Source organism: Homalodisca vitripennis, chromosome 1 (assembly GCF_021130785.1).
Source record: "Homalodisca vitripennis isolate AUS2020 chromosome 1, UT_GWSS_2.1, whole genome shotgun sequence".
In the NCBI taxonomy this organism is placed as follows: domain Eukaryota; kingdom Metazoa; phylum Arthropoda; class Insecta; order Hemiptera; family Cicadellidae; genus Homalodisca; species Homalodisca vitripennis.
This window is the reverse complement of record NC_060207.1, coordinates 21,870,620-21,887,933: the sequence shown is the minus strand read 5'-3', so window position 1 is coordinate 21,887,933 and position 17,314 is coordinate 21,870,620. Positions and strand designations below refer to the sequence as shown.

At 30.9% G+C, this 17,314-nt stretch overlaps 1 protein-coding gene across 1 annotated transcript; it reads left to right on the top strand.

Moving 5' to 3' along the window:
* The first annotated feature begins 5,633 nt into the window (after positions 1–5,633).
* Positions 5,634–7,086, top strand: LOC124354788. Its single transcript, XM_046805536.1, has 2 exons — positions 5,634–5,637; positions 6,174–7,086. Exons 1-2 carry the CDS (start codon positions 5,634–5,636, stop codon positions 6,317–6,319), a joined length of 150 nt encoding a protein of 49 aa, XP_046661492.1. The 3' UTR covers positions 6,320–7,086.
* Positions 7,087–17,314: the final 10,228 nt, after the last annotated feature.

Genomic DNA, 17,314 nt, shown 5'->3' with positions numbered 1-17,314 from the left:
AAAAATGTAAATCGTAATGATTCGTTGGAACAATACAAACTGAAATTACATAAACTAGTGTTGGTATAAACACTTTTTCTTTCCCTTAGTGCTATCGCTCTATAACACGTTCCGATGGGAAAAGGCACAGCAGTGAGAGCAAGCTGTGTGCTGACAGGTTATAAATTGTGTTTGCTTCAGGTTGAGAGTGACCTAAGTTGAGAGTCTTGGTTTCTCCAGCGATCAATTAAACTTGTCTTTCTCTTCAAGAAGATGCTTATAAATATTTTAGTTATGAGTAGTCATAGCTGAATATTCATGAGCGAGAAGTACTGTTCAGATCATAATATTTATCGAAATACAAACTATGTAAAGATTTTGTAAAATGTAAGTACGCAATATTTAAAGATTGCAAAACATGGTTTTCCTTAAATAATTACTACACAGGGAAAATGTACTCATTATTTTTAAATGAACCAAATAAGTGATGTCGGAAATTGTGATTTTAAAATGTGTCACTAATTAATTTGGTTAATATTGTTGGGATAATTTTATATATTCAAACATATCGCATTTCTATTTCAATTATTAGCAATAGTGCATACCTGAGTGTCACCATAATTTTAAAACTTAATTTATCAGATTTTGGATGTAAATCGCTATTTTATTCTTAACAGCAGTATTTAAAATTTAGTAGTGTATTTATAATGTTGTATAATAATTAACTCTGGCAATATTTTTATAAGGCTGCTCAAAGAGGTGCTAATTTCCGCTATACTGAACGCCTGAGATTTATATTGAGAGTTTTTAAACACCCTGTTTATAACTACACGATTATAAAAATACTGTTAGCTGTAAATAAATGCTATTTTGATTATTAGGAAACCAACATAGGTTGGTCCTTTATGTAATAAATATAGTAAAATCCTCTCAACTACCTCTCCTCAATTCTGTTGCTCCTACGGAATTCCAGTATAAAAAATAGAAGATAAAATTGCCTTCTGTTTATAAGCTGGGATATTAACTGTATCAGCAAATCCAGCAGTTTGTATATTCAGTAGCCCAGACACATCAGAACCCCAACTGTTGCCGCGTAGTTTACATGTCCTTATGTCAATATTGGTCAACCAAACACTACATTGCATCGCCTTAGCAATGACAAACATAACTCCATATTTCCTTAACTACTGCGGTTTAGTTTGTTTAAATTTAGATAGTGAGTGATTTTAACATTTTTCTAGATTAAGCTGTTACAACAATTTTTGCGGTGTTTCATATTACTATGCAACTTGCGCTCGCTTTTAAAAACTGTTTAATTTGTTCAAACAAAGTTAAAAATTAACTCATGAGGAAATTATTTTTGGATTAACTCTCTATTAAAATAACACAAGTTCGTCCGAAAATAACCCATATTTCTATTGCATGAAATCACGCAGTATCATTTTATTATCAATATTTAGTCAAAATCATTTGTTCTACATCGCTAATCTGGCAAATGTGTTCATGCAAACTTGTCCAATATCTGCTATAACGTACTTCTTTCCTCCTCTTGTAGTTAAATAATGGGTTTAGCATTAATGAGGTTGGGATTTGAAACTTATATCGTAATTTCTGGCTAGTATTCTTTACACGAATTAATTTATTTATTTTACGTCTAATTATGAGTAAGAACTAAAATGACTGTGGATGGATTGTGTAGTCTTATCAATGCTTAATGTTGAATGACGAACTGGTATTCAAATATTATGAAATGTGAGAAAATGGAATAACTAATTTGATTCAACCTGTTCTTTCCATTTTTGTTATCTATAGATCTCTAATATAATTTTATAAAATCTTTTCTTAATGTTCATCTTCCTTCCCAATAGTACAGTACATAGGGATTAGTATCCAACCGTGATTAAATTCTATTGCACATGCATTCTTCCAATAGTTACAGTATTTAAAAGCACATTAACAATAAAGCATTTTATAGTCTGTCCTTTTAAAAAGCGACCGAATCGTTTAAAAAGGTTCAAATTGTGTAATTGTACAAATTGACGATTAGATCAAATATTGAATTTATTCGTTATCAAAGTAAAACTGTGTTTGTACATGAGACAAATTATCAGCTTTCATTCTTGTTTCTACATAATTCTGGAATGTCCAGATTATCTTGATTGTGTTACTATACTTTAACTCTCTTAAATGGAATAATCTAGCTTCCAAGAGCCAATTATATTGTTGAAGCGAAAATCCTGGTTTTCTTTGTTTTAGTTTGTTTTTATTGAGATTTACATAGAGGTGTATCAAAAGAATTAAAAGATAAATTATAACTTTTTTCTTTTGTTTTTTTTTTTTTTTAATTCTTCCATCTATATCAAGAAAATTTGCCTAAACAGTTATTCGCTCCTAGTTATGTTTCTAGTGAAAAGTCGACTTTGGTGACGTTTAGTTTATCATTGTGTTTAATTTAACATCACACGTAACTAACAAAAGTGGATGATTTGTTACAGTTTTCATTTAAATAAGACTTGAAACTACATTAAAATTGTGTATAACCGTCGCGTATTAGGGCTTGGACACAAGGCGATGATTTGTAAATTCTAATTTACACAATGTACAAATTACTACCCCGAGTTAGTACAAACCTTCATCTGTTGTCGCATACCAACTTTGTACCCATCGCTCACTAAGTCCCGATCTCCGCCAATAGTAGTCCAGCGTGTACGTTAGTTATCAACCGAATTTAAGCCTCTCGTTTGGTGATCGTGACCTTACAAGCAACCAGCCGGCTTGGTCGTTGGTGGCAGTTCGGTGGTTGCTAGTCAGCTTTAGACTGTTGGTCCCCAGGTGTTGGAGAGGATTTTTAGCCATTATTTCATGTGGTAAATAAGACATCCTTTCATTTCATTTTTATATTTATTGCAACGGAATCTATAATCATCAATATCTTGCTAAGACTATTTTCCCAGTTACTAATTACAATTAGTTAGGGATATTCTGTCACTCCAGAGACAAGCGCAAAGGTCCTTTTAGTGTTAAATGCAATAAGAGATTTCTCACCTTCTTCTTACAAGTGGAACACAACATTGTTGTATAAACTTAGAGTAGGCTACTTCATCGGTTGATCAACACATCTAACTAGATTTTACTATTCTAGACAACAAATTTTTGCAATTTTTTGGTTTTCTCGATTTGCAAATTCCAACGACAATACAAAACTTCATCGTTCAATCGCGTAATTCAATATATATTTCTAATAGCATAATACGTTCCACAGTTTCAGAACCTCCTTTATTTTTACTGGTGTAGAAATAATTGAGCTTTTTGACAGCTTTGTAAATCGCCATTGAACTTCATTTTACAAAACCTTTAAGACCCAAGCTCTCATGTGAAGTTTCAGTGCAACAAATTTAAAGATTTCAACGTGTTATCACTCATTGTTATTAACAAAAGGTTACAACAACAATCTTATAAGGTAATCGACATATGGGCCCATGTTTGAAACTGTCTCAGAGGCAAATTTATGTTTGATATATGGGCAACAAACGCCTCTCACAGATTCATTGAGAAATGACTGGTTTATGTGAAATTTTGTGTACAGATATGTCCAAAATACCGCACCATACAAAATTGTGTTTAATTAAAATTAAATTAATTTAGTTTAAATTCAACTGTACAACCTAAAGAATATTAAATATAAATTTGTATTTATTTGAATTCATATTCCAATATATGCGTACTTAATTTACGTCATATATAAAAATTACTTTAGGAGGACACGTTATTCATTTTAAAATGTACGAATGGAATAAGACCGACATATGAAGCTGAATGGGTGAAAGCCTTCTTCCATTCATAAAATAATTCTGATTATAAGAACTGTCACAACTTCTTGCGGAATTCTGTACAATACGTTCCGTAAACAAAGCAGATGTAAATCACCTCAAAGTAGATTCAAGGGCTGGCTGTTTTGACGACCATCTTGAATTCATTTCCATACTAATGTAAACCTTAACTTTAAATCATATTGCTATGTTATTATTTGTTTTAAAATGTTCAAAAGTTACTGTAAGCAAACAACAAAACGTAAAAAATAATTTTAATTTGACAAAATTACAGTTACTCAAAGCCAATAAAACACAGTTTTTTTAAAGCGGCGCTGAATATTAAATATACCAAAAAGTTATTATTTAAAAAAAAAAATCAATTTGGACATAGAACGCGGTTATGTAAAACAAGTTTAAAAGGAAATTCTTATAACATGGATTAAAATTATAGCATTGAAGTATTTAGCTGACAAGGAACATTAAATATATTATCTCATTTTATCTCATATACAGCCTCATATCTCTACAATACGCAGTATAATAATATGTATTGTACATTCATTGAACATAACGTGCAATTCTCAAACTATCAATATTTAACTATCGAATGTACAATTACTATGATGTAAAAATGTCCTTTGTTGCGCATGAGACAATATACGTTTTACTTGAAAGGACTGCAACAGAACGAAATTTTTATAATGCATATCTATAATATGTATTGTCAACTACATGTGACCCATAAAATTTAGTGCTTCTTAAAATATTATGTTATTGGTATTGAGTCACATTCATGTTGTCAAATTTAAATTATTTTAATTTTTACTTCCTTGGTTTTAGTACATGTACTGATGTCGAATTAGTATTATTAGCAAAAGTTATTATTTTACATATAAACTCTTTTAACTGTTGTGCATTGTAAACATTAAAAACAATTTCAATTAAAATGTAAAATCGTGGAAGGTTTATTGACGAAAACTCAAAAACGTCAGAACACCTTTTTGTTATTGGTATTACTAAGCCAATTTGGTATTACTAAAGATACATTCTGTGATACAAAAGTATAAATTAAGTGAAAATATTGAAAATAGTAGAATATTAACTATAAAAAAAACATTTGTTTAAACTAATCACGTAAGGTTATTAATACATATTTTGTATAAGAAAAAATTCTTTTAGGTATTCCCTTACGAGTAAGACATAAAAAACAAATATTTTGCAGTCTGCTCGTTCTGTTGTAATCTACAAATTTGCTTAACAGATTGTCACTTGATAATAAATTACCTCTCACAGATTTTGAAATAAAATACAGGCACAATGTGCGTATAACAAACGTTTTTTTAGTCCACTACAACTCGTTTAAAAGTCACTATCGTTTGAAGGTGTTATTCTTAATTGTACAATAAATCCCATGTTTTGATACTGGTTGTACTAGATGTTAATACCCTAATTGTTTTCACTTACAATCGTATTTACTCATAATCGATTATGAGATCGATGAAAACATAGTTCGTGACTTTACCTGATGCTTTGTGTTGCAGGAATGGTCAACCAGTAACCAAGATGCCTGTAGGAGGTCGCGGAGGCAAGGTCGGGGGTATACAGAGTTATGGTGTCAGAAATGGTGAATATTAATATTAGAAAGTACTGTATACTAGATAAGAAATAATGAGCAGTGTTTAATATTTTGTAATGTTTTGCTAAGGTATTTACAAAATTAATGCGTACAATTAGATTTATTACCGGCTTCTCCAGTAACAGCAAGAAGATTTTAGGAAGCAAGTTTTTAATTTATAGCTTCAAACATTTAATTACTTTAAGTTTTGTGACCCCATCTTTAAAATGCGTAGTTAGGCATTTGAAAAATGTAAGTAAAAGTTGCAACACATTAAAGTCTTATGAGTAAAATTTCCACCAATGCCTATTTATTTCGTAACAAATACAGTGGATGTGTCATGCAACAGAATATATTTGACCAAACTCTATTATATACGTGATAATACAAAGAACTTACTCACTTGAATTATCTCATTTCAGGAAAAAGCTTCTCCGGGCTCAATGAGGAGATCGTATGGATATCCATAGAGTTAGCCGTGACTATCGCTATCCTGATCACGATGTAAAAGTACTTACTCACTTGAATATTTTCACTGCAGGCCAAAGTTTCCCCGTGATCATCGTGTGAATTTTCATAGGGTTGGGCGTGAAGATCGTTATCCTGATCACGATGTGAAAATACTTAATTACTTACTTGAATATACTTATTGCAGGCCAAAGTTGGTCATCGTGATAATCGTGTGAATTTTCATAGGGTTTGCCGTAACGAACGCTTTTCTGATCACGATGTTTAAGTAATTACACAATTGAATGTTCTCATTGCAGGCCAAAATTTCTCCGGGATCAACGAAGAGATCGTATGGATGTCCATAGGGTTGGCCGTGACGATCGCTATCCTGATCACGATGGCACTGTGTTACCTGCTACACGAGAACTGCAAGAAGCGACACGAGCACGGGTGGCACGCGTGACACAGGCCCCTGCCTCCCCCACGGGAGTACTACATCACCGTCTAGCGTCGGGCCAGGGGCTGCGGCCTGCTGGCTCACCAGAACCCCGGGAGTCCGCAGAACCCTCCCGCAACGTCTGACAACTCCGAAGTCTGGACCACTTGTACTTTATAGAGTAGGTTTAGGCCAACTTGAGTATCATAAAGTTTCATATGGCGTAACCAAAAAACAACATAAGCAATTTTATAACGTTTTATTAATATGTATCCTACTGCATACGGTTTGTCATATATCATATAATGTGTTAGTTTTCAAGTAGCCTTAACTTGACTGTGTTTAGATTATGTCTGGTTGAGAATATCAACAATTATTATCACATGTTCAATGATCATTTTATAAAATAGTGAAACAGAGTAAACGTTTCGGTAAGGCTGAAAATAAAATTTAGATTTCATAATAAACTTTATATTTTGTAGAGTAACAGATTGTTAAGGCATTTTTAATTTATACTTTCTGTGGACTGAAGTTTTACTTATATTTAAGTCAGTTGTTATCCTATATATCTTTTAAATTATAGTTTTGTATATTGATTATTAACAATAGAATGGAGTTACTCAATTTTTCATATCCATTCAGTTCCAATTAAAAATATGAGTAACAAGCAGAGGGTTTAAAGATAAATAATAAGGATGCAACATCACTGAATAGTAATATTTTCCGATATATTGGATATGCTAACGTAACAAGATAACATCATCAGTATGTGTAAGTAAGCTTCACAGTAAAATGTAAAACATTAATTTAGGTTTTTATATCTTTAATAAATGATAATTCAAATGTAACCTTTCTTTATACAGGATACCTCAATAATTGTTAAGTTAAATTTTATAGTTTGCTATCTATATTACATTTGCTGAAGAAAATTACTGATTTTACCATACTTTTCAAACTGTAATGTTTATTTAAGTAAATAAAATAAGGAATATAGACTGATATTAATTTATTAATATAATTGTGTTATTTGTGTACGTACTTGTATATGTTATGTGATTGTTTGTTTAGTCTGGAAACTCCGTATTCATGATATTACTGTTATTTATGCTATCGATAGATATAAACATTACAAAATCAACAAAGTATAAACACCAAAATATATACCTTTCATCATACAGGTTGTTTTAGGTCTCTTGTCAGATATTTTAGGAGATCGTTCCTGGAGTTACGTTTTTAGTACTCTGTCTATATGTATATTTGTAATAAAACATATTTTATTTTTAAATCCATAACTTATCAATTTACCAAATTTTGTAAATATTTTAAAATTTATAGCTATTTGGACATTTATATCGAAAATGTTACTTTCATCCATTTCGTAATGGCGGAAATATAAATGTATTTTACTTAAAATAAGAAGTGTAAAAATATTTTATATTGTTAAAAAAATGTATTCACTCAGAACTGGCTGAGTAACTAAAAACTGTGTGAGTTACCATTACTAAAGTTTCAATATTTTGGTTATTTTTAGCTCGATTTACTTAACTGATATGTAGTTGGATTTCTAATACAATTTCCTAAAAATCTTTTTTTTATTACTTTGTTTAGTTATTTTAGGTCAATGTATTTGAATGGTCGCCATCTTAAAATGAGTAATGTAATATTTTGATAAAAAATATTTTAAATACATACTAATAATTTTATCATCTATACTAAAATTTGGTTGATTTATGTCTAAGTATTTTAAAGAAACATATGGTTGAATAAAAAGAAAACACATACCTACATATAGACTGAATACAAAAAAACGTATAATTCAAATATAGGTAAAAGTGAATTTACTACAACCAATAATCCCCTAAAATATCCGACAAGAGTTCTAAACACCTGTATACGAATCCTATGTAGGCCTATCTTAGATCTCTAAATAAGAGAAAATCAATGTAACTTTGGTAGGGACCAAAAGTTTTGATGAAATCCCTCTTAGAAACTTTAGAAACTTAGAAGTTAGAAACTCTTAATAAGAAGTAGAGAAAGAGGAGTGAAGTTGGCTGAACCTTCTCATGGATCACAATAGCGTGGGGACAAGGTGACATTCCTGTTTATTTACTACAGGAATAATATTTTACGTTGTTTATTATATTTTGCTGAATTTTTCTTTTACAAACGGATAATTTTTAATTTTAATGTTTCTCAAATATAATTTTTTGTTAATTTGACAATATAACTGACAATGTAACTGATACTACAACTACGAGTAAATTACGAGAATTTTATTTAAACAATTCTAAATAGTTGTCTGTGTAGAAAAGAATGACAAGGATAAGTCACTTAAGTGTACTTTTGCTTTAAGATTTTACCACGCACCCAATGTTTTTTATGGGGCAAGTCATGGAAAAAATAAATGTTCTTCAAAATAAAAATCTCAAACATAATATGTTTTATTGTAAATTAAACAATATGCACTAGTCCAGCAACACATGTATTACAGTATCTCGATATATGTCATTTGTTCGTATCATTGTCGTCTCTTTAGGTATGCTGGCTATGTTTCTGCTTAAAAACATTAGTTTGACTACCTTACATACTGTATGACTAGCAGTTAACTCAGCCTGTCAGTATTTTATGTAGCAATTCACTTATTTTTTTATTATGAAAGATGGGTAGAGTGTTGATATAAAAATCTTAATCTGTAAATTTTCGGTGCTTTGGGTCCGTTAAAAGGGGGTGTTTTTTACACTAGATTTCGTGGAAATAAATTAATACTGACCGTGATTGTTATAGTGTATAGTTTGCAACAGAAATGTATTTTAATCGATTCTTTAGTTTGCATCTGTGATTTTCCTAAGAATTTTATATTTCTTGAGTGACATGCTTACAAACAATATTGTACTATGTTATCCGGTTGAAAGTAATTAATGTACTTATAAAAAAGCAGTCTAATTTGTATATTATATAAGTACATTTGGTTTAGATTTTTAGTATAAATAATCTTTAATCATGACTTTCACTACGTAAACCTATTTAAAATAGGTCAATACGTACAGTATTTATTTTAAACATTTAAATTAATCGAAATGCACTCAAACTAAATGTCCTGTCTTCTTTTGTAATGGCTGATGTACAATAACGATAATAGCATCATAATTTTAAATAGTGTAACGATATCAAAGTATATTAAATAACACCTATGGAAAACTGTACAATCTTTTGCAATAAAAACGTATTAAGTCGTCATCTACAAAAATCTAATTTTTCATTGTTATTTAAATTATACAGTTATATTTAAATTGTATGAAATACTTATAGAAAATGTTTTACCGATGTTTTTGACCTTGCGATGTACATTTGTGGGAGAGGGAAGAAATAAATAGTTGTATTTTTGTGAGATAATAAAAATGGAATTTTGTGTGTTTGTTGTTTTTTACCCAACAAGCCATTCTTATAAACTTTATCTCCGGCTAAGATACAGGGCTTAGAAACAGAATGTGGGCATGTGTAAACTTGCCTTCTAATCCTCATGATATAATGTTATGTGTGATTCTAAATGTTATTGGTTCTTTTCTGTGTACCAAACAATCCGGTTGAGTTGTTTGAAGATAGTTTATACAGCATTTATAAACAGATAGTTAATATAACATAATACACCAGATCGTTCAGAAAAGAATCGTAATCAAAAATTTCATTTTACTTACATTTCATTATTGTTATGTTTACTTTTTTCACTGATTTTATAAAAGTATATTAGTATAGGCCTATTTTAGCATTAATCATAATCAAAACATTACCCTAACCAAATATATTTTCATACAACTAGGATTGTACAGATTGTTTGGTATTTTTGGCAAAACTTTCAGTAATAATAGGCAGTATCTTTCAAAAAAGAATGGCCAATCTATGTTTTTTATGTTTAGCTAAGTATCCAATATTAGTTGACTTATGTTCAAATAAGTTTCTCGTGGTAAGACTAATGTGGAGATTATCTCAAGACATTATCAGCGCCAACGGTTCGGTGTAAATTGTTGTTTCTTATGGCTTCCGTGTAAAGAAACGTTCATACTCTCATCACAATGCGCAGTGTTAAAATGGCACCATGAAATATCACCAAATTAGTTTATTTCGTCAAGAAAAAACAATCAGTGGTTCGGTAATTATATATCCATCTCACGAATCCGAGCGTATCATGCACTTTGGTTTACTATATTCTAATCTGTCGAAAGACCATTTACAAATATTATGGTACAAGCAGTCATCCGCGGCTTTGCACCCAATTTCCTGTTGGAAACAGGATATTATATTCACGTACTCTTTTCTGAAACATTCTAAACGCTTATAATATAATTGAAAGTCACTCACAGTTATTCCAATCTCCTGATCCATTGTGGATGTAAGTTTCAAGAACAGTTTTTTTTGTCCCTCAATTCGAAGAGTGAATAAATTGTTATAAGATTTGAATTTGCGACCAACATCACATGATAATTTACTGAATTGCCTCAACGATTTCAGTAAGCCGAAGTTAAAAGCACTTAATGATATAATGCATTGTGAGGTTCTGTGCAGTTAGGAATGCAAGTAAGCTTATCTAATATACACTATGTTAGTATCTATGGCTAACTGTTTCAAATGATAAGCAAAATAGCTAATGGCTCTTTTTTAGGCTCTCCGTTTAGTTGATATATATATATATATATATATATATATATATATATATATATATATATATATATATAATTGAGCGTATTTGTGTATATATATATATATATATATATATATCTGAAAATACTATTTCGGTAATAAATCGTCTACTTTCGGCCATTGTGATATACATCAAACCTGAGATATCTCTGGTGCCACAGTTGAATTTTTTTGTTGGAAACAAAATATATGCATAGCTTATAAAGGTTCTAGAAGCCTACTTCTTGCAATAAACATCTAAATTGGGTTTTGTCAAAGTCTTAAAATATGAAGCAAAAGCTAAACATTTCAGCTAAAAGTATATTTTACTAAAACTTCCAATTTTATTATCTGGATAACCTCGTTCTCCAAAAGTGATTACAAAAAGTATTGAAATAAGTGATGTTATTTTAATGCTTACTGTATTACTGTTATTTTAAGACGGTAAATATTAGTATATTAGTTCTTTTAAAATAAAACTCCTTTGCTGCAATTCATTTCTTAAGGAAATTAACCTCGATGTCGTAGATAAAAATCATTCTTCGTGAGCCTCTAGGGCGCAATATAAAGGTATGGTGTAAAAGTCTTTATATAGACAAGAGTCGATAAACTATTTTGGTTATAAAGAATTTGTAACCTGTACCATTGTAGAGTTTGTCTTGTGCCCCAATCAAGAAAATATATACCAACTTATAAAACTAACTTCGATCATAAAGGGTCTTCATTCAGCTCTTTTAATTTACTTTCAATCGAACCAGATTCGATTACCGTATGTACAAACATTCCCATCTTTGTAAAATAAGTTAGTTTTTATAAGCGCGTTTCAATTAGTATTTCCATTGCATTGTATGGTTCATAGATCATTGGAGCAATCTAAATGTAAAATTAGACAATAACTTTTCTTTACAATCTGCATTACACTACTAATCAAGCATTTCTGAAACTTAAATGTAAACAAATGTTTCTTCCTCTTTGGTAAACTTCAGCTGAAAGTGTGAGTTCGCTTTATATTACGTGTCGTAACGCAGTATGCCGGATCCAATGTAAAATATTCTAAAATGAACAACAATTTATAAACAATACATTAGTTAAATAACTTATTTAAATTGGACCGAATTTTAAATCTAAACCATCTGAAGACACACAAATAATTTCATTAAAATCGGTTCAGCCGTTTATGAGGAACTTCAGTGACATAAACACGCGCAAAATAATTAAATATACAAAGACAATATACTGTGGAACTATCTATACTAAAGTATAGATGACCTTCTCATAATACACTAACATTAAGTAAGCATACTTTGTTTTACTACTATGCTCTTACTGCAATGTGAATTTATTCATATACTTAATTTATTTAATAAACGTTAAAATATCGTAATATAAGTTCAAGTCATCGTTCATTTTTTCATAACTACATTATCAACACCAAAGAAAACTCATTTTAGGAGCTGTGAAGCCCATTTCCACCCCCCCCCCACGGGAGTCAGCCAGAACCCCAGACACCTCATTAGACACAGTAATTGGTTTTCACTGACTCTGATGATGTGCAAGTCTATTAGCGGTCTTTGAGTCCGTGCTATTTCAATAGCAGTTGAAATACTGTCATGCCTCTGCATCTCCTTACATTTATTGTTTACTCTATTTCAAACTGTAGTTAATCCATTAATAAGAAAATTTATTGCGTAATGTCGGCATCGTATCGAATAAATTAATCTCGTTAGATGAAGGTGAAAAAAACCCATATAATTTGAAAATGTGCCTGAGCAAGGCCAAAACATATTAATTTAAGGGACTACATCACATTAAAGGGGCAATACATACAAACATTGAAACAATATATCATAGTTACTGTTATCAACTACTCGTATACGAGATAATAGTGTAATTGTTTTGACACTGTAATTCTAAATAAATATTGGATCCAACTAAATTTAAAAAAGTTATAAGAGTATTTGTAAAGATGAAACTTAAAAAATATATTTTTACTTGCAAAAATAAAGAGTATGGATCAGGGAAACCCTCATCAATAACGGGCAAATACACAAATTATTTTATCATTCGACAAACTCACCTTACCAAATCATAAACTTACATATGATCTTTAAAATTGCTGGAACACGCTCTAATTATTGGTCAACAAAAGGACCACAAAACTACACTAATATTAGTGTACTATGAAGTTACACTATAATTTCCCCTGTCTTTATAGACAACATCAACTGCCTGCCTCGCACTTTGGCTCACATGTTAAGAGTTTTTATATTTCCGTTTGTTCAATCGTCAATAAAATGATGGTAGTTAGATAAATCATGGTCATCTGACATGACAAAAACAAAACCTCAAGACTCCGAGGTATTTCCGTTGCAGTTTAATAAGACAGATACAGTAGCACTAACTCATGGAATTACCTGGTTTCTTAAAAGGGAAAAGAATGTGCACTGTACTAGTTAGTTCTGAAAAACAGTCAAGCTTTCGGCCTTGTTTTGCCAGATACCAGACTCCAAGATCTCTCAGCATCTAAGACTCTCTAACCTCTATCAGCTTCCGGACTCTTACAGCTAAGTCAGCTTTTGGTTTAATCCCGAGCTCGGGATCTCCAGGTCTCTAGTAAATCAATCTCTAGAAGGTTCCAGATTCTGGCGACTTCAAGTCTCTGGCAACTTCTGGCCCTTGGGAGACATAGGTATCTGGTAGGATTCAGTGTTAGGTAAACCTAGAGCTTTATTACCTTTTGGCGTCTAGCAGTTTCCCTTATCTTGCACGTCTTAAATAGAAAGCAAGCAATTTTTCTGTGCCTCTTCCCTCGATATTAAAGATCTCTTCCATACCCACTGTCTTCAAGCTTTGAGCATAATTTGACTTCCTTATTCACAACATTCAGATGTTTTTCTCAACAATGAACACCATAGTAAAATGGATATTTGGAAGCCAAATTCGTCTTAAACTGTAGAATCTCGAATGCATGAAAAAGGAAAAATTAGTTAGTGTTAAAATTTAAATCCTCTCAAATCATAACTTATATTACCTAAAACAATGTCAAGTTATTAAAAAGAGCTTTCAGACTAACCAAGCCTAGCTTTTTTAATCGGTCTAGCGAAAAGATTTAGGTAGCCGCTGTTTAATTTACACTAGCTTATATCACAAAAGATGTAAGGCTGATGAGAAGAATTTATAAAATTCGTGGTTGTTAAGTAGTTTTTAATAAATAACTAGTCCATCTGAAAGCTAGTGGATTATAAGGAGTAAATAGTTATACTACAGGTCTTTGTTTAAAGTTTATTTTTGAAGATGGAAGGATTGTGAAGGAAACAGGATTTTTCGGGACATTTTCCATCGTTCAGTGAAACAAAAAAAAACAGGAACACTACGTTTCGAGATCTGCAATCTGATCTCTTCTTCAGGTAAATAACAAACCTAATACATAATTACAAACTATGTTAAAATAAACAAATCATACCATTGCATTGTGACACACCTAAGTCAGGAATCACAACCACCATGTTGTGTGTCAACTTTACTAACTCTAAAACATGCACTTAATACAAAACTAAATACAACACTATTTATTAAAGCAGAACTACAGAATGCAAGTCAGAATACGTCTGTATTCGTCTACCAACCACATACGACTGAGTAACGATGCTGTCCTTTCACCTAACCATTCAGGATTGTTTAAAAAACATATACACCTGTTTGTTCACAGATAATGGGTACAGTTTCAAGGTGAAACTAACTATGATATTATTATCGACTTCCCACCTAATGTATACAAATATAGAATTGAATTATTTTATGTTTTGATGGTGTAGTTGTAAAAATATTGTAGACTAAGTATTGTAACTAATGGAATAATGATTTATAAATAATCTAAACGGTTACATTTCAGAATCTCCCTAGACAAGGTAAATTAATCAAATACGGATTGCTCTAAAACTTCTGTTTATTTATTAATTCGTAAAGAATTACGGATAAATTACTTCGAGGATGAAAATACTTTGTAATATTTTATATTTTCAATAAATTGTACATATTGAACGATTTATCACTCAATCATTACGTACAGAATTTACAAAATTATTATTTCCATTTTATGTACATGCTGTAAAAATAAGGGCTAACATTCAATGAACAAAATATTAATTATGTACAAGAACAAAGAGGATCGTTTTGATATGTAATCAACAAAAGAGGATTTCCCTAGCAGCTTTCAGGCTAACACAAATTGTATTTGTGATAAGTGGAATTCATACTGCAGCGAAGTGTTGGGAGGGTGTAAGGAAAGGATGCAGAGATAATGGCTCCAGCTAGACAAATCAGAGGACGACCATTTTACATTGCCAGCTTATTCTATTTGTTTCAATTTACATTTCTAGATAATAAAAAAGCTTTTTGAATAAATTTATAGCTATGTAAATAAATTTCAACCTTTGCTTGTAAAAAGAAATTGACATAAATAATTATTTTAGCTTATTCTAGCAAACAACTAAAGGCTTATCGAATAAATGCATAATTAAATTAAGAACTTTAATAGAAAGTAATGAGGAATAACCTAATAATTTGTATCAATTTAAATGAAAATGAAATTTATTTAAATGATAGGATTGCGGCTTCGCAGACAATTCTCAAAACAAGATCAGTGGATAAGCGAAATGTTATTGGATTTTGTGCGTGTAGAAGCATTTCTTGTCCAAATGGATTATACTACCAAAGCCACAGCTGAGTTTGCTTTGCTGCCTCGATCTAGAAAATCATATGTAAGTCTCGGATATTCTTCAGTCAAATGAACTTATTTCCATATCTACTTTTTGTTGTGGCGCTTCTAGTTGTGACGGTTGTTTGGCGCAAGGATATTTTTAAGTGGACATTACGTTTATATTAAACATATTATTCAGTTTGATAATATCTGGTATGTAATCACATATATGTGGAATGGTTGAACAGTTTTATATCTAAAGCTGTCCAGAGTTATATCGGCGGCTTGTGCTTTTCTTTTCATGCCCCTCTAAACTGATTATGACATTAAAGTGGACTATATGATGTATTTAGTAAAATCCGTTGTAGACTCTCTGATAAACGCTAATCTTAGTAATCAAAAATAACATACTTAATAGATGTTTTGAAATCTTGGTTTGGGCTCCAATATCGCGTAGTTATTACATCATAACACGCAACCTGTCAAATTTCTCAGCTGATCAAGCACGTTTATTACAGTTTTCAAATTAAACGCGCTGCACATCATAGAACGAGTAGTTATATTCGAGATTTAAAGATGATATGGCAATTAATTAATGGAAATTTTAAATATCGGTTTCCTGTGGCACTCAGATGAAAACTGTGTTATTTTATGTGGGCGGCTTTATTTACGATTACAATGGAGAAAAGTATCATAAAAGAAATATTATGAGTTATTGAATATGTCTTACCTCATTTTTATGCAAATGCAGTATAAAGACTGTGATGGGAACTTTTAATATCAAAGCTATTAATTATTCTATCAATTTCGTTGCTGATTTTGCGTTTTTGTTTACGGTCAATAAATTGAATACTTAAGCTGGACAAAAGAGATATATCCAACTAAAAATTTTCGTTTTATAAATATTTACTCCATAGCGTTATAATTCGGGCAATCTCAAGATATTCAATAAATTAGAGATATGACTTTTAAATAATGGAAACAAAAGTTCAGAAACTCGGTCAAGAGACTTTTCACAATCGTTAAAATAGGATCGCTTCTTATTCTTCTTCTCGCTCTTCAAGAAGGGCAAATGAATGTCCTTCAATACATATTTAAACTTATCTCATTAAAAACTTTAAAATACATGCGTTTTTAATTCTTACATAATTATTGTTTCAAATTTAGAATCAATGTCCGTAACTTTTTATTTTATTTACAGTATGTTATGTGGGGTGGTTCATAACTCAAATGTAAAATACGCGTAAAGCAGGGTAGATAGAACGTTAACTATTCAAACAACACAACTTAGCTCTAGAGGGTTTTCGGTAATCTGAATTTGAATCTATAACAGTGAATATAGGTCAAGTGCTATATGATGTTACATAGCATTATAACCGACGGCATGATGTTGCCGCACTTCAAGTTAGATGAAGGCATAATCTCCAATAGTTTAAGTAGTAAGGGTTGTTGTTCCTTGCTATACAGATTGAACTTAACGTTCATATATTTAAAAGTTAATTTCTACACGAATACTTGAAACTTATATTTACTCATGAGATCAAATTGTAGATTAAATTCTGAAATTGATAAAAACATTTGAAAATTATACGATTTACCATTAGTGGGTGTGTTTTGTGTTATTAAATCGCTACAATTATACTGAAATA